Source organism: Mauremys reevesii, linkage group 3 (assembly GCF_016161935.1).
Source record: "Mauremys reevesii isolate NIE-2019 linkage group 3, ASM1616193v1, whole genome shotgun sequence".
Taxonomy (NCBI): Eukaryota; Metazoa; Chordata; order Testudines; family Geoemydidae; genus Mauremys; species Mauremys reevesii.
Genome location: NC_052625.1, coordinates 203,900,495 through 203,919,246, shown reverse-complemented (window position 1 = coordinate 203,919,246; position 18,752 = coordinate 203,900,495). Strand labels below are relative to the sequence as shown.

Genomic DNA, 18,752 nt, shown 5'->3' with positions numbered 1-18,752 from the left:
AGGGAGGGGGAAGAGCAGGGAAGTGCTGTCTCTGCTCCTCCCCCTCCCAGAAAGTCCTACGGGCTGCCAAACACCTGTCTGGTGGTGCTTAGGACTTTGGGGGGGAGGGATGTGGCATGCTCTGGAGAGGAGGTGGAGTGAGGGTGGGAAGAGGGGGCCCTGGAGTGGAGCAGGGACAGGAAGAGGTGGGGCTGGAGCATTCCTGGCAAAATCGGAGCCTGTTCTCCAGGGAAGCGGCAGCTGCAAAGGTGCTTCCTAGTGTCGCTGTCTGTGTGGGGTAAGCCAGGGGCACTTCTCAACCACAGTACAGTACACAGTATAATGCCCTTTGTCTGCCCCCCAAAAATTTTCCTTGGAACCTAACCCCCTGCATTTACATTAAATCTTATGGGGAAAAATTGGATTCGTTTAACATCGTTTCACTTAAAGTTGCATTTTTCAGGCACAGAACTAGAATGTTCAGTGAGGAGTTACTGTCGTTTTGTTGCCCCGGCACAACCTGCTCATCAACTCTGATAGAACTCACCTGACTCATGGCCTTACCAGAGTAGAACATCTTTCTCCTTGTGCTTTGGCTTTAGGTTCTGTTCTGCTGTCTGTTTTCCTTGCATCCATTTCCCTTTCATGTGTGTTATGGCTACTAGCATCTAGTATATAATTAGCCTGGACTGTAGTCACTGGCCTACATGTGAAATGCTTGACATGCCAGGTTCTTCACAGCCTGTTCCATACAGGTCTGTTAGAATGTACATGTGTGGATCTTGCAGTTGCATAACCAGGGAGTCCTCGCTTTGTTACAAAGCTGTAGTCAAATCTACACAATTTGTTTCTAGCTCTTTTGATTACAAAGATCCTTGAAAACAAACATTACCCACTGCTGGGTCTGCACCTGCAGGCAGCCAAATGAAGTATGAACTAACCTTCATTTAGTTGAGTCTGAAACTTGTTTCTTTCTGAAGTCCCCTAAGATGCTATAAAAACTCAAAGGCCCACCTGTGCCACAACTGTTTTTCTTCCTATAAAACCTGAGTCTGGCATTAGGGAGTAGCAAGCAAGGCACTTGCCCATGGCCCCATGCAACAGGGAGCCCCACAAAGCTCTGGGGCTCAGGCTGTGGCTTTCTTTCCTAGGCCCCAGGGAGCTTAATGCCAGCCCTGCTTCTGAGACTCCCTAAAACCTGCTCACAGCCCTCCAGGGGGCTATTGACCCCCATTAAGAACCAGTGGTAGACAGAGCACATGGTTAGTGATGTCTTACTGCTCATGGTGGTTTAGGTATGATGGCCTCTTAGCTGGAAAAGATCAGCCACCTCCTCCCCCCTTTATCAGTAGCCTCTAAATGAGGCTTCTATGTCCCTCTTTCCTGAGTCTCTTGCAGCCCCTCAGTCCTGCCTTGTCTGAATACCCTTTTGCTGTTTTTTGCCCAGTCCCAGTAACACAGGGGCTGCTGTAGGCAAAGGCCAGAGCTAGCTCCACCAATTCCAACCATCCATCACTGTCTACATCAATTAACACCTGAGCACTAACGCAGGGGTTCATAAAGCACTTTATGAAGTAGTATCCATCCTGTCCTCAGTTTACAAATGGGAAACTTAAGGCCTACATAACTGAGATCTCAGCACATACTGGACAGCTGGAAATAAGTCAGAGCTCCAACTCCATATACCTGATGGCAATAACACTTATCAAAATATGGTTCAAAAGAGTTTCGGACACAGCTAGCAGCCCGATGAATGGACAGCACTGAGCTCTCAGCATTGCAGGAAGTCATGTAGTTAAGCAGTTATCTTACACTTCAGGCATTTTTATAAATAGTAACTGAGACAAGCACATGATATTTAAAAAGATTGAAGTGCTTAGGTCAAACACAGCTATTTTATTAATTCACATCAGAACTATCTGTTTTAAGGAATTGCTAGGTTTTTCTTAAATGCTTAATATTTGTTTAAAGCTACAGAATGCTATAAACTCATCCAGTGCAAAGGTCATTTCTTAAAGAATTGCCTATATCTTACAACAAAGTTGTAAATACCAGAGGATGTGTAGAGTAAGTTTATATGCTCTTTAAGAGTTTCTGATGGTACTTACAAAACCAAGTTTTCGCAATGTATATCTAAAGCTAACCCTCTGGTTGGCATTGTCTCACTGCTGATCCTCTCTAGAAGCCCTGATACCAAGAATTTAGGTTACACTGGATTCTTGCATAACTATCAGCGTACGAGGAGAAATACTGAAGTTACATGTAGAAGCCTCCCCACCAGAATGCAGAGAGATGTAGTCAGTTACTGGGGATGCATGTCTTCCTCCAAGACTGCAACAATGTGTGCAGCAGAGGGACGCTGCTTCGGGTCCTCACACGTGCAGATGGAAAACATTTCAATCGCTTTCTGGTATGACTGGTCCAGCTCCTCCATGTTCAGTGGTGGCCTGGTGCCCAGAGCTGCATAATACGCCTCATCATCAAAGTCATCTTCATCAAATGTAGTCTCTGGCAAAGAACATTTAAAACAAGTCAGCAGCAGTAACTGGCAGTCTCAATTGCCTTAGATGTCATGTGTGTTGGAAAGTAAATGCCACCTTCCCAAGGGCCATCATCCATTTAACCCCAGGCAGTCTTTTCCTCCTCCAAATGGGGGTTTGAAGGGTAGGGAGCAGGAGAAAGCCCGCTCTGTAAGAACCACCGAACTGGTCCTTTGAAGAGTTGCTTGCCAATCTAGAGCCAGAGTTCAGCAAGTGCTACCTTAGATCGTGTTTGTTTTGCTTACAAGCCCATCTATCATCTCACACGCAGAAATGCTTCAGAAGCAGCTGGGCCTCTGCCACTTTGGTTTGCTGATTCGGTCCCTTTGCATTTACAATCTACCACTTCAACCTATAATCAATCATTTGGTTTTCTAGACCCCCTCAGAAAAAGCGCCAACTGCAGACCGCTGGGACAAATGCAAAAGCCTCCCTGCAGTTACCACATTTCGGTACTTGCCAGCAAGCCATGTTTCCTGCTGGAATCTCCTTAAAACAGATTCTACCCTGAATGAAATTTTCTGTTATTTAAGGTGAAAGTTTATAAAAAAAGATCACTAGTTTTCCAGCTGTTAACTTTAAAGTCCTATACTTCACTACTTCCAACAGGGTGAGAGTGTCTTGGTCGCACACCTGGCCTAGGCAAACCCTACTCCAGCTTAAAAGAGGGGTGTTGGATGTGGGGATTAGGAAGGTCAGCGAGATGCTATCTGTGCATATTTGTATGTCAATACATTGTGAGTGCCCTGGCACTTTGTGGAGATGCTGGGGCTTGAGTTACATGAACAAAGAAAGCTCTAGGTTTGCTGCTGGACTGGTCAGCTTGTTTGAAGGCCAGAGCAAAGGGAGTCTTCTCTACCAGCCTTAGTTTGGGAGGAGTTTCTACCAAGAATGATAGTTTTAGGATTCAAATTACATTGGCCTTATTTATATTGATTTTTTGGATAAAGTTACCACTCGCCTTAAAAAAATAGTGAATTCAGTGCTGGCTTGACAGCCCTAGAGATTGAAACCTCCATGTATCCAGCACAGAGACGGCAAAGGCAGTCAACAGCATACGCTTCTTCTACTCTGCCAGCGTGCCTCAAAAGTAACCTGGCAGGACCACTTCTAAAGGTAGAAGGAAGGTGTCTCCAGAACCTACTCCCTCTTTGGTCTGTCTAGTCAGCCAACAAGTTTCAGTGTCGGTACAGGTGGTGGGGGTTTTGGCAACATGCATATCTATGCCTATAGATCTGTCTGATACCACCCAACCCTCTTCACAAAACCCACCAAAAAGACCAGATAATTAAGGGTCAACTTTTGATCACTTCTGGCCTTGACAGGAACTAAGGTGACAATCTAGGGAGCCGAGGTTATCCCATTATGACCCTACAGATTCCATCCCCGATCACCTGTGCCATCTAGTGCCTCCTTTTAAAGTTTTGTTCTGTTTGAGGAGCACTTTTTGGTGGAAGGACAGCACTGGAACTTGGTCCAATCAGTATCTAAAACAGCAGTCACTGATTAGCGAGGCTGTCCTGCTTTTGTACAGCAGAGACATGGTGACTGAATTGGAGCAGCACTGGCCTTTTAACGAGGAAATGGAAATAGCACTTCGCTATTAAAATATAAGCCCTGTCCCAAAAAAGTAAAGCCAGGAGCTGTTTAAATGCTCCTATAATAATGCACTGGCTGGGCCATCTGCAAGGACTAAGGGTACGTCTACACTACCCGCCGGATCAGCAGGTAGTGATCGATCTCTCGGGGATTGATTGTATTGTGTCTAGACGAGACGCGATACATCGATCCCCAAATGCGCTCCCCGTCGACTCCGGAGTTCCACCAGGACGAGAGGCGGAAGCGGAGGCGACAGGGGAGCTGAGGCTGTCGATCCCGTGCCGTGAGGACGCGAAGTCAGTCAATCTAAGTCGATTTAAGATATGTCGACTTCAGCTATGCTATTCTAGTAGCTGAAGTTGCGTATCTTAGATGGATCTCCCCCCACAGTGTTGACCAGGCCTAAGTCTAGGAGCTGGACTTTTAGTTCAAGCAGTGGAAGCTGATGCTTTCAGATCTAGAGATCCTAGGGACCCATTCACACTGTTCGACTAGGTTATGCATCTACTTTGGCTTCCGAGTCTGAGCAGTCCAGTTGCCTCTGACGCTTTGTTGAGCTCAGGTTGCTGGGCTGGAGAAGAATTATGTTGTTATGCTTTGACTGTCATGCTGACCACATCACTTTGGTCCTAGTTAAACTGCAGTTACCACCACGGTAGATCCCTTCCCCAACACAGTTAAAACACGACTCAGTCTTGCAGTATAGATGGACCAGAATCATAGTCTAAGCACCTTCACTTGGCTTTTAGCAGGGCTGTAGCATGATTCAGAAACATGCTTTGGTCCTATCTACACTACCCAATGGGAACCATGCTGAGGGACTATCCAGTTGTAACTTGGCTCTCATGCCAAGTTTAGTGTTGAGAGGAATTTGATAAGCAGCAGAATTTCAAGGGAGAATTCTCCTGCAGCTGTTTAACAAGCAGCTGGACTGCTTATGGGGCACGTCAGTATTTAAAATGATTAATTAGGCACATTTATCAACTGCTCATTTGGATCTAAAAACCCAAACAAACTTTAAAGCAGCTCAGCCACCTGCAAAAACATTGTGCGCAGCCAGGCACGTGTTTTGCAGTAAGCCCCCCTCCCGAGTAGCTTTGAGGGCCTGTTCTATGCTTCAACATGCTCCAGGCGAGGTGAGACAGTACTAGGAACAAACCAGTTCTTGGAAGCAAGAGAAAGGGTTAAAAAATAATGAGTGAGCAGAGAAAGGTCTTGGCTAACCTTTCCCCGCACTATTTCCTTAGGTCCTCCTCCAGTAGGCTATTGAAGTGGATGAACACAAAATGCTTAATTGTTTTTCTAGTTGTATTAGTAGCAGATCATGATTCACATGTGTTTTCGCTAGTGGATGTGCGATAAAGAAACACTAAAGGCTCGTCTACACTGCCACTTTTGTCAGTATAACTTATGTTGCTCATGGGTGTGAAAAACAAACAAACAAACCACCCCTGGGTGATGTAAGTTACCCCGACAGAAGCACCAGTGTGGACAGCCCTAGGTCAGCAGGACAGCTTCTCCTGACAAAACAGCTGTTGCCGCTTGTGGGGTGGTTTTATGTCATCGATGAGAGAACTCTCCGTCGGCACAGAGGGGCTACACGAGCAATCTCACAGCAGTGCAAGGGTAAGCTCGGTAGTGTAGACAAGCCCTGAGGCATCCCCTGCACATACAAATGTTCAACAGTCAGTTCCACTATTGGGTAAATCCATCTTTAAGGGCAGCTTCCTGCAAGAGCTGCTTGATTTGAAGAGTTGGGACTGTAAGAAATAAATGCTGACCTTCGTTGTCGTCGTCATCCTCGTCAGGCAGGTTCAGATGAGGTATGGAGAGGGTCATCATCTCCCACAGAGTCAGGCCAAAAGCAAAGATGTCTGCCTTATCAGTGATAACACCACCATCCTCCAGAGCTTCCTTGGGTTTCCACGGCTCTGTGCCAATGTAAAGTGCCTCCGGGTCACTCACTGAAGAGAAACAATACGTGACTCAAGTCAGGTCCACATTAGGAAAAACAGTGTACTTAACGTGTTAAACTATAACTGCCTCGTCTACACTAGGATCTGAAGATCCGTCAGCTGGGCGAAGTAACTTCTAGGAGTAAGCGAGAGGTCACCCTGACCAGCTAATGTGTGTTAAAACTATGGCTTGACTTGTCCACATTAGGATTTTAACGCAGTGCATTAACCGTTAAAAACACTTTCTCCCCTTACTTTAGAAGAGGCCTTAAAATAAATGGAAAGAATCAAGTTTGGGGGATGTCTCAACACCCAGTGATTTTATTCACACCTAAAGAGCATAGGGGGACTAAGCTACATACTGTAGAAAGGGTAACATTTTGCACCAGCGCAGGGCCTGTATTCCGTCATGCAGATATCCAGTTCTGTGCTGCAGATTTAAGTCAAAGATAATAAGCACTGAATAGACACTTCTACTAAAATCATGCACATTTTAGGAACAGCACAGGACACCACAAATAGATTCCACTGCAAAGTTTGCCTGCTTGGTGCTATGAGGCATGGGCCTTAAGATCAACAGAATACTAGAAGCTCCAGTTAAGGATTTAATACACTGAGGAGTTAGCATTTAGCATTTGGTCTGCTTGAACAGCATGACTAACAAACATGTTCTGAATATGAATGACAGTTGGGGATCATTTAAGAACACTTGGCAAGATGCTCAAAAAGCAACAATCAAGGAAGAAAAATGTACTGGTTAAAAAACTGATCCGCTTTAGAGACAAGTGAAGGCAGCTATAAAATATAAATAAATAAATAAATACATAAATAAATAACAAATGGAAGAAAATGGAAGTTGATAGCAATGACTATAAATCAGAAGTCAGGAATTGGAGAAAATTGATAAGGGAAGCAAAGGGACGCAAGGAGAAATCTATGACCAGCACAGTTAAGAACAATAAGGAGTTTTAAAATATATTAGGAACAAAAATAAATCTAACAATGGTATCCTAACGATAGACAGAAATAGTAGAATAATCAATAATAATGTAGAAAAGCAGAAGTGTTCAATAAACATTTCTGTTCCGTGGTGGGGAGGGGAGGAGATGATGTAGTCTCATCATATGGTGATAACTCTTTTCATTCAACTAGTATCTCTAGAGGATCTTAAACAGCAAATACTAAAGTTAAACATTTAAAAATCATCAGATCCAGATAACACACCCAAGAGTTTTAAGAGAGCTGGCTGAGGATCTTGCTGGAGCATTATTGTTGACTTTCAATAAATCCTGGGGAAGTTCCAGAAGAAAGCTAATATTGTGCCAGTTTTTTTAAAAAAGGCTAAGGAGGACGACCCAGGTAATTATAGACCTGTCAGCCTGACATCAATCCTGGGCAAGATAATGGAGCAGCTGATACAGGACTCCAATAGTTCTTTAATAAAGGAGAGTAATGTAATTAATGCCAATCAACATGGATTTATGGAAAAACCATAGTTATCAAACTAACTGGATATCTTTCTTTGATGACTTGATAAAGGTAATAGTGCCGATGTAATATACTTAGGCTTCTATAAGACTTGTTATCACACAAAATTTTTATTAAAACACTAGCATATAAAATGAACATGGCACATATTAAATGGATTTGGATTAAATGGAACATGGCACATATTAAATATTAAAAAACTGGCTAACTGATAGGTTTCAACATGTAATTGTGAACAGGGAATCATCACTGATTCGGTGCGTTTCTAGTGGAACGGCTCAGGGATCAGTTCTTGGCCCTCTGCTATTTGGACATTTTTATCAATGACCTGGAAGAAAACAAAATCATCACTGATAAAGTTTGCAGGTGACACAACCAAAGTCAGTAAAAGCAGCAAAGAGTCCTGTGGCACCTTATAGACTAACAGACGTTTAGGAGCATGAGCTTTCGTGGGTGAATACCCACTGCGTCGGATGCATGCACCAAAGTCAGGGAAGTGGTAAATGATCACAGGTCACCGATAATGAACGTGAGCAAACAATGTGTGTTTTAAAATGGCTAAATGTAAATATGTACCCCACAGAACCAAGACTGCAGGCCACACTTCCAGGATGGGGGACTCCTATACTGGGAAGCAGTGACTCTGACAAAGATTTGGGGGTCCTGGTGGATAATCAGCTGAATAGGAGCTCCCGCTGTGACATTGTGGCAAAAAGAGCTAATGTGATCCTGGGATGCATAAAACAGGAGAATCTCTAGCAGGAGCAGAGAGGTTATTCAACCTTTGTATTTGGCATTGGTGCAACCGCTGCTGGAATCCTGTGTCCAGCTCTGGTGCTCACAAGTCAAGGATGTTGATACACTGGAGAGGGGTCAGAGAAGAGCCATGAGAATGATTCAAGGATTAGAAACCTGCCTTTTAGTGACAGCCTCAAGAGCCCAAATGATTTATCTTAACAAAAGAGAAGTTTAAGGGGTGACTTGATTACAGTCTATAAGTATCTACATGGGGAACAAATATTTAACCATGGACGGGCTCTCCAATCTAGCAGAGAAAGGTCTAACAGGATCCAATGGCTGGAAGCTGAAGCTAGACAAATTTAGACTGGAAATAAGGACAATTTTAAAATCAGGATCGGATGTTTTTCTAAAAGATCTGCTGTAGGAATGATTGTGGGGGAAGTGCTCAGACTAGATGATCACAATGGTCCCTTCTGGCCTTGGAATCTATGCAAATCGAAGAATAGGGAAAAATCCTGCAACGACAAAGTGATGGATCTAGTAGGCTGTTACCATCTCCCACCTTTGTGATTCGTGGGAACGTTATGCTGGCAGAGAGGCCTGGACTGGAATATGATCCTGAGACGCAGCACCTGCAATCTATTACACTGATGAATCAACTCTACCTCTCCCAGTCAATCAACAAGAGTTCTATTAAAGCCAGAGGGCAAAGCCTCTGATCGAGTCCATTTCCCAGCTGTTGTCTGAAGGTGGCTGGGACGGAGGGATGAATTTACATCATGCTAGGTGACCTGCTGCTAGCAAGAAAATGATTTACCTTTCTTTAACCCAGCAAAGGTTTATTACTGGTCAGTATGTTTTTAAAGTCTCCAAGAGCTCCTAGTTAATCTTATAAAGAGTCGAAAAAAGTCTGTATCTGACTGAAAAAGGAAACCCAGTCACGGACTTGATGCCCACTCACTCCTGCAGAAGAGATTTTGGCACAGCAGGTTGCTTTCTAGTGAAGCCAGCATGCTGAGCTGTATGCACACGCTCTGGCAAGCAGTGGCGGCGGCACACTTTCCCCATTGCCTAATAATTCACTGAGCTATCAGAAGGCTCACAGCTGTTCGAGAAACACTGCTCTTGTGCTGATCTTCAAAAGTATCTGGCACTAATGAGAAATGAATGTTAGAATCCTTAACACTCTGTAGACCATCATTCTTCAATCCGTGGATGCCCCATGGCTAAGGCTATGGGTATTTTTAGTAAAAGTCAAGGACAGGTCATGGGCAGTAAACAAAAATTGATGGCCCATGACTTGTACTATCTACCCCTAACTAAATTAGGGGGTGGGGGGAAGGGAAGCAGCCTGGGTGCTCTGGGGGGAGCAACCCAGGACCCCTTCTGGTGCTGCCGGGGAGGAGGGGGTTGGCAGGGCTGGCAAGCCCCCTACCTGGCTCCTCGCAGCTCCCCCCTAGGCAGAGGCATGGCCAGACGGCTCCACACACTGCCTCTGCGCTGAGTGCTCACTCTGCAGCTCCCACTGGCCAGGAACCCGGCCAACAGGAGCTGTGGGGTCAGCGCCTGTGGGCGGAGGCAGCAGGTGGAGACATTTGCTAGGAGCTGAGGGAGGGACATGTGTCTGCTTCTGGGGAGCCCCCCAAGGTAAGCGCCACCCAGAGCCCTCACCCCCAGCCCTGAGCCTCCTCCCACACCCAAGCTCCTGCTGCTGTTGGCAGGGGTGTGTGTGTGTGGGGGGCGAGGTGGCCCAAGACTGCCCCAGCGGTGGCCCGTGTGGCTGGCCCAGGGCTGCCTGAGCTGCTCAGGCGGCCTCTGGGCCAGCCGCTGCAGAAGTCATGGAGGTCCTGGAATCTGTGATTTCCGTGACAAATGTGCAGCTTTCCCTACGGATAAGGACTCGATATCCTTTTTTGGCCGGTTGGATATTGTCTCCATGTGACACACCACAAGGCTTCACTCAGAGCTGGGCTGAAGGTTCTTCTAATTGAGAGGGCTTGTTCTTTGTAGTCACCCTATAATTTAATATGTTTAACTACCCTCCTCGTTGGCAGATCATTCCTGTGGCCCTACACCCCCGGACTCCAAAGCCCATTTTGTCACGGCAGCATTCCACTCTCTTCCCGTATAAAATGAAACAGTTACTAATAAAAATCTAATCGTGCAGCTTCATAAATCAGTCAGCTGTTGCAAACCCAAGCGCTGTGGAAAGAAACAGCAGAGAAAAGTGATTTTGTAATTAACCCAAACACATTCCTGCTTTACACAGCTGTACCAACAGGCCATTAGACATCTGCTTCTTGTTGTAGTTAAGTAAAACATTTATAATTTTCACAATTGGCTCAGGCTGGTCTCCAGAACTACGAAATAGAAGGTTAATTTACTTAACTCTCAAGCAGGAGTTAAGGTTTCCCCACAGCCAGATGCCAGTTCAAAATCTGCTAGGCCTAATCCAGTGTTCCTTGTACACTGGAACTCCTAGGCATGTTAAGGTGAGTTCGGGGGTCCAAGGTGAGTTCAGTTAGCCCTTTGGGGTAACGTGGAAGTTTCTTGCAATTATGCAGCACTATTCACCTGGAAGGATCACACGGCATTTAAACTGTAAGAACCACCTCCACTGAAATGCAGCCACCTCTGGGGTGACGAATAGCAACCACATGGCATAGATCCAGGGACAGAAACTGCATCCTTGCACAGCAAACTCCTATTATGAAAACACAAATGGGATCTTTTATGTCTACAGAGCAGACACCACCTCAGTTTAGACCATCCTTGCCCCTTCCAGGTCAAAAGCTAGCTTTAAAGTTTTGTGGTCCTGGCCACCCATAGTGTCCAGATGACTGAAGCAGTCCAAGCTGACAGTCCCACATACCAGTCATGTTCTCATCCAGTGGCAGGGACACTCCCACATCACAGATTTTTATCGACTCAAAGTCACCTTTAATGACAACGTTAGAAGACTTGATGTCTCCATGGAGCAGTTTTTTATCGTTATGCAGATACTACAAGGCAGAAAAAGGAACAATTAGCATCCCAACTACAGATGAGAAGCAACAAATAGAGAAAGAGGCTATTTAATAACAGGTTTGGGCAGTGAAGCATCATCATATTATTTAACACTCATACTGCAGAGTCATCTTACGGCTTCAGTTGTGCTAGGTTCAACAGTCCCTGCCCCAAAGAATCTACTCATCTAGAAGACATAACATATCAGATGAATGAGAAAAACAAGCAGACTTCAACGGAGTGATGCGGATTTACATGAGCTGAGAATCTAGTCCAAGGTTTTTACATTGTTGTTAGTGTCACAGTAGTAATACGAGAACTATCACTGAAAAGGCTGTTCCACGCAACCTTCTATTTTCATGGCTTATAACTAAGGCTGTTTTAGACACGGGTATCTTTTGTAAAAGTCACAGACAGGCCACGGGCAGTAAACAAAAATTCACGGCCTGTGACCTGTCCATGACTTTTTCTAAAAATACCAGTGAATAAAACTTGGCGGGGGCTGTCTGGGGGTCCCGCAGGTGGTGGGGGAGGGTGACCCAGCGTTTTTTTTCCCTTATGCCTCTGGCCTCTCTCAGAGTACCCCTCCAGTATCTTCAGGACCAAACCCTCCAGCCTCCCAGGTCAGATTATCTGCCCATCCCACCTACCCACAACCTCTGCTGGTGCCAGATCTCCTTTATTGGCTGCCAGCATGAGGCTGAGGGTGGACTCTAGCAGCTAGCAAGGAGGAAAAGTAAGTGATTCCCAAAGGAATGGAAAAGTGTGAGTAAGTCAGTGGGGGCCAGTATTAACAAAAACAAAAGTTGTATCACTTATTGGGCAGGGACCATCGTTCTCTTCTGTGTTCGTACAGCACCTCGCACAATGGGATTGTGGTCTCTTTGGTTCTGTGAAATCAGAGTGGCACCTTAACAAGGACTTGTGGCATCTGCAACCCATGTGCCAACACTAGTGCAGCATCCTTTAGATTCTCTCAGGTTGAGTTACTTTATTTTCCCAGTATCACCCCTGTACACAGCTCTGGCATGGAACAGCTAATATCACCAGAAAACATACCTTCAACCCTCTTGCCATGTTCAAGGCAACGTTGAGAATTGTAGCAGCAGGAAAAGGGCCCTGATATTTTGTATTTCTCTCTTCAATTAAGTCATTGAGAGATTTTTCTCCTCCGTATTCCATAGCAAGGCACATGCTTCCATCGTTGGCCTGAGTAAATGCACGGTATCCTTAAAACAATCAGAGATGTCATTTGTTTTGAGGGGACCAGAAGAGGCAGTATCTGTAGAAGAGGCATTTTATGCGTATGCTCAGTAGCACAATTTGACAGCAGAGTCTCGCTAATTCACAATGCTATTTAGGCCGCCCATCATGGAATTTTGTGAATAAGAAAACAAACAATATCAAAACGTTCACAGTTATGACTGTATAACTGTAATGACCACAACCTCTGTGACACCTTTAGCCTGATTGGCGCTCAGGTTTCTCCCCAAAAATTCTAACTGGTTTTAACAATAGTTCAACAAAACCAATTTAAAAACCATTTGGAGCCGTAATATAGGCCGGGTTTCAGGCAGCCTGGACCATTTGAAACTGGTTTAGGCCATGTGGAGTCTGCTCTACATTACAGCTCCAACCCATTTAAAATTCAGATTAACTGACCTGGGAAAACCAGTTAAGAGTTTTTGGGAAAGTCTTCACAGCATAGACTGCCCTTCAGGTTTTTCCATATAAAGCCACAGGCCAAGATTTCCAGAAATGGGTGCCCAACTTGAGACATTTTAGGAAGAGGGGTCTAATTTTCAGAAAGTGCTGAGTGCCTCTGCACTGAAATCAGACTCATTTACAGTGTCTCGAACTGGACACCTAAAACTTGAGGCACGCAAAAATCACCAGCCCCTTTTGACAGTCTTGGCCATGGTATTTGCCACCCTAGCCAGTGCTAGCATTTGACTATGTTCAACAGAGTGGCGCATGGGGTTTTAAAATGGCTTCAGCATTTAATAAATGGTGTAGACTATTTTATTGTAAATTAAAGGATAATAAGTTGACGTCACATAATTTCTCAGGAGAAACTCTCTGATATTAACATATCGTGTTATGACTTTGCAAATGTCTCCCAAACTAAAAAGATGACACTTGGGTTTTTGCATGATTTTTTCCATTGTATAACATGGACAAATAATCATGTACGTGTTCTGTAGTACATTTTGCAAAAGCAATGAAATCTTCGCAATATGAAACCTCAATATGATGTTTTTGGCCATTGAATTCTTGCTGAGACGGGAGAACACCCATCATTTGGTGGGGGGAATATAAATTGGTAAAGTTCTCCTGGAGCACATATGGTATTTCTAGCAAAAATGAAAACATCTTGATTTTTTTTAAATGTATCGTAAAGAAAAAAGCTAAATCAATTGCTGATTTCAGTGACAAAGGTAATAATCCCAGGGATTAATGAGATATATTACAGTATTAACCAAAACGTCACTGACTATACCATGGTTTCACAAACTATTACTAACAATGAAAGTCAAGAATTTTTATAGAAGCTGCTTTCAAGACTTTCCATAACTCAGGAACTGGCTTATTCTGCATACACTAATTCATTTTATTATTATTATGGACTGCACAGCATCAAAGATCCAGTAAAGAGCGGGACTGAACAAGCTACCAGAATACATGTGTCTACTTACGAAGTATTTAGAGAGCAATCTTTGGCAATAACCACTTTTTGCACATGATGCTGTGCTTATTTCTGTTTGTCTGTTTTTCCAAAGATCAAGTTTGGCATTTTATTCAGTGTGTGTTAATGTCACCACCCCAGATATCAATAAAAGATTTCCAGCACCCTGCACTGGACACGTTCTAATATGTTGTCACTATTCCCTCAGGCCCTGAACCTAGAAATACTGGCACATACTTAATTTTGTGCATGTGAGAAGTCTAATTGTAGTCAGTGGGAAAAAAATCATACAAGCGTAGGGCTGGAAAGCACAGTCCCTTGTGCTGAGGCAGGACCCACATAGTAAAGTTAAACCTGTGTAAGTGTTTGCCTGCTGGCATCCTGTAGACCTCCTTCAGTGCCCAGATACAGGCAAGTCTCATCTTACGCGGCGGTTCCATTCCACGGTTAGCGCGTAAAGCGAAAACCGCGTATAGTGAAACACTCATTGAGTTGAACGGCGGTTGGAATCACCCGCACTATAGATGCAGTTTTTATATTGTTATTTTTCTTTTCCCCCCCCGTTTTTGCCAACCGTGCAAAGCTGAATTTGCGCATGTTAAATGCGCCTAAGATGCGACTTGCCGTTACTGCAATCTAAAGCTTTGCAAGGCTGCTCTGGGATAAGCCTAGCATGCCTGCAAATAAATCTCTGGTTCATTCCTTTCCTGTGGGGACAGAAAGAGAGCAACTCTACAATGCCTTGACAACCCACATGCTAGAAGAGGGATATTGAGGTATTTCTGAATTCTCCTTCACGGCAGCACCAGTACGCTGGCCAGAATTAGATCTTTTGAGGTTACCCTTAATGTTGCAGAGAGTTACATGATCTGTTAAGCCAAACCGATAGATTTGGAACTCTATACAAGGCTAAGGTAATACACAATGAAGGAAGGAACTAGTTGCATTGCGACCATGCCAGCTGGTGGATAGAGAGGAATGAAGGGAGAGTTGGAAGGGCCAGTGCATTTATACTCCCTGACTATGGAATGTAGGGGTCAGGGGATATGCACATACACCCTCTGCTGCTCAAACAAGGTCAAGGGCCATTTGTGCCCCCCTGCGCACACCTGGCCCAACGTGGCTCTGGGAAGGTAACATCAGGAAGGAGAAGCCTGCCTTATTAAGCCTCAGAGATGGCTCCAATAGTTATATTTGCAAATTAAGCATCTTAAATTGGGTCTGAAACTTACCTACAATGTTTGGGTGCTGAAGGTTTTTCAGAATCTTGGCTTCTTCATTCAGTCTCTGTTGATATATATTTTGCTGCTTATTGTCACATTTTGGATTAATTTTCTTCACAGCCCATGGGGAATGAGACAAGCCTTTGGGAGATCTGTTTGGAAAAATTCACTCTGTTAGAAAATGCAGCATCGCCCCATCCATTTCTGACAACAGTGATGGAAGATCTATCATAGGCATCTATTCAGTGTTGGCCAAGAGTATCATTAACATAATGATGGATGTACAATTAATTTGTGGAATTAAACAGTAAACCTAAAACTCTTTAACTAAATTTGCCAACTAAATAATAAATCAGACACTGCACAGCACTGCATTCGAGTTTCTACTACAGTCATCTATTATAGTCAACCTCAGAGGAACTCCAGCAGTGTGGGGTAATCCCAGCAAAGTCTCCAAGAATTAATGAGCCATGAAGACTGAGCTAGTGGTGATGACGCCAATTTAGGTTTAAGGCATATTGATAAGGCCGTACGGGGCATCTTGCACTGCCACTGCCTGCGTTGTACACAAGCTGTGGAGAGATTTCAGTTTCCAAGACAGTCAAGCCAGCATCTTTCATCAGCACAGACGTCTCTAAAAATCTATCCTAGTAGTATGTGATCGAAAGTCCCAGGTAATGGCCACCCTTTCCTGTTTATGTTCTTGCACTTACCTTTTCATAAGGTAAACATTTACCCCAGTTCCATAACCAAGCTTCTGCATGAAAGGAGAGGCTGGAATAACTACAGAAGCTGAAGGTCCACATGGCCCATTGTCTAAAAACAAAAAACAAGAAAAAAATCATTCCATTTTTATAGCATCTTCCAGCTGAAGATTTCAAAGCTTTTGCTACAAGCATTTCAAGAGTTTTGTTGTTGTTTTTTTTTAACTACAACTGTACTTGGAGCTTTGTATGGAAGAGAGGTTGAGGAGTTTAAGTTTTTAAAAAAAGCTCTTCACAAACCTCCTTTTCATTGATTAGACTTCAGGAAACCATCCAAATATCTATGCGCCGTACCCTGCTTGGTGTACATCTCAATGGAAATCTTTAACAAAACTTCACATGGAGTTTTATTTTCCCAGTAATTCAAAGTCTGATCTCAAAACAAACTTGTCAACTGTCGGAAATAGGCCATCCTGATTATCACTACAAAAGGGTTTTTTCTCCTGCTGATAATAGCTCACCTTAACTGATCACTCTCCTTATAGTGGGTATGGTAACACCCATTTTTTCATGTTCTCTGTGTATATATATCTCTTCATCTGATGCATGCAGTGGAAAATACAGTAGGAAGTGGGTTTTAGCCCATGAAAGCTTATGCTCAAATAAATTTGTTAGCCTCTAAGGTGCCACAAGTACTCCTGTTCTTTTAGCTGATACAGACTAACATGGCTGCTACTCTGAAACTTATTTTCCTCTCACTTTCAAATCCACATTGTAATGATTGTGTTTATAAACAGTCATTCTAACAGGACACGATCAGCACTATCTTGTTTATCAGGCAACTACTACCACACCACCACTAGCTTAATCTTGTGAAACACTGGGCCCAGAGATAATCTGATTAGAAAACTTCAGTATTGATTATACTTCAGTGGAAGCGGGATAGGGGATAAATTAACCCTATTCTACAATAGTTAAAAGCAGGCCATATTTGAATACGACTTACCAGATTTCTTCCTATTAGTTATTTTGTTAGGAGTCTTGAATGCAGTTGCTGTTTCCATTGTGGATAATTGTCCTGAGCTTTATGACACAAGAGAGTTGCATCAGATTGGCTTGCAATGTATTTCTCCAGTGCAGAACATTTATTGATTTATATATAAATCTCATCCCATATCTTTAAGCACATTCTATAATTCGTACTAACTGGCACATTCTATAAACGTGTGCTGTAGAGTAACAGATCCCTGAGCTGACACTGCAACCCAGGTCTGAGCTTTCTAGCTGCCGTGTAACAAGTTGTTGTTTGCAGTGTTGTTATAGCTGTGCCGGTCCCAGGATATTAGAGAGACAAGGTGGGTGAGGTAACAGCTTTTAACAGACCAGCTTCTGTTGGGGAGGGAGACAAGCTTGGGAGCTTACATAGAGCTCTCCCAGGCTCAGGTGGATCAGAGGGGATGCAGGACTCCTGGGTCCTCTCCCCGGCTCGGAGGGGCGGGGGGAAAGCGCACAGGACTCCTGGGTCCCCTCCCCGGTGGATGGGAAAGCACACAGGACTCCTGGGTCCCCTCCCCGGCTCGGGTGGATGGGGGGGGGGAAGCACACAGGACTCCTGGGTCCCCTCCCCGGCTCGGGTTGATGGGGGGGGGAGCGCACAGGACTCCTGGGTCCCCTCCCCGGCTCGGGTGGATGGGGGGCGGGAGCGCACAGGACTCCTGGGTCCCCTCCCCGGCTGGGGAGCGCACAGGACTCCTGGGTCCCCTCCCGGCTCAGGTGGATGGGGCAGGAGCGCACAGGAGTCCTGGGTCCCCTCCCCGGCTCGGGGGGGGGGGAGCGCTCAGGACTCCTGGGTCCCCTCCCCGGCTCGGAGGGGCGGGGGGAAAGCGCACAGGACTCCTGGGTCCCCTCCCCGGCTCGGAGGGGCGGGGGGGCAGCGCACAGGACTCCTGGGTCCCCTCCCCGGCTCGGGTGGATGGGGGGCGGGAGCGCACAGGACTCCTGGGTCCCCTCCCCGGCTCGGGAGGGGGGGGGCGGGGAAGCGGACAGGACTCCTGGGTCCCTCCCCGGCTCGGATGGATGGGGGGGGCGGGGGTTGAAATCCGGCCCGTTACCTGCCCCGGCTCCTGTCACTGCCAACCGCCGCCATTTGAATCCGCGCGCGCTGCTGCCCGAGCCAGGCCCCGCCTCCCCGAATAGGCTCGGTCGGCAGCTTGCGACAGGAGGGGCGGGGCGCGGAGCCCGAGGGGGCGGGCCCATGGGGGTGGGCGGAGCCACGGGGGAGGGGGAGGGGAATGGGGCTGGCCAGTGAGGCAGTGTGACCTAGTGCCTAGGGCTTGGGGCTGGCACCCAGGAGAGCTCAGATCAGTTTCCAGCTCTGTGACTGGCTGTTGGCTGACCTGGGGCTCGTGGCTTTCTTCCCTGTGCCTCAGTTTCCCCATTGGGAGAATGATGCTGATCTCCTTTGTAAAGCACTTTGAGATCTATGGAAGAAAAGGTGCTATATAACAGCCAGGGATTGTTATTTATTCTGTTTTAGCTCCCAGCTGAAGCCTGCGCCCTGGAGAAATTCTCTCTGCCTGCCTCTTGCTCCCCATCACAAGGGAGAGGTTTAGCTGCTTTAGGTGTGCTCCAGCTAGACACTAAGCCTTCTCCTGGAGGAGAAAATGTTGTCCAGCCAGGCATCTTTTCACTGGATTGTAGATCCCTGTCTCCACCCCTTGCATGCTCAAGGCCACAAATCAGACCATGTTCCCTGCTGCCTTTCTGATCCTTCCCTTCCAAGTGACAGTAGACTCCCTCTTCTCCCTCCACGTTGCTCCAGATGCTGCCTC

General features: G+C 45.6%; 1 protein-coding gene across 1 annotated transcript; it reads right to left on the bottom strand.

The window, feature by feature from the left end:
- Nucleotides 1-1,861: 1,861 nt before the first annotated feature.
- PBK (PDZ binding kinase) lies at nt 1,862-18,159 on the bottom strand. Its single transcript, XM_039532074.1, has 8 exons — nt 18,033-18,159; nt 16,928-17,004; nt 15,931-16,033; nt 15,227-15,369; nt 12,368-12,537; nt 11,175-11,304; nt 5,900-6,082; nt 1,862-2,487 (listed from the first exon to the last, which is right to left on the bottom strand). Exons 1-8 carry the CDS (start codon nt 18,065-18,067, stop codon nt 2,282-2,284), a joined length of 1,047 nt encoding a protein of 348 aa, XP_039388008.1. The 5' UTR covers nt 18,068-18,159; the 3' UTR covers nt 1,862-2,281.
- Between the last annotated feature and the right edge of the window lie 593 nt (nt 18,160-18,752).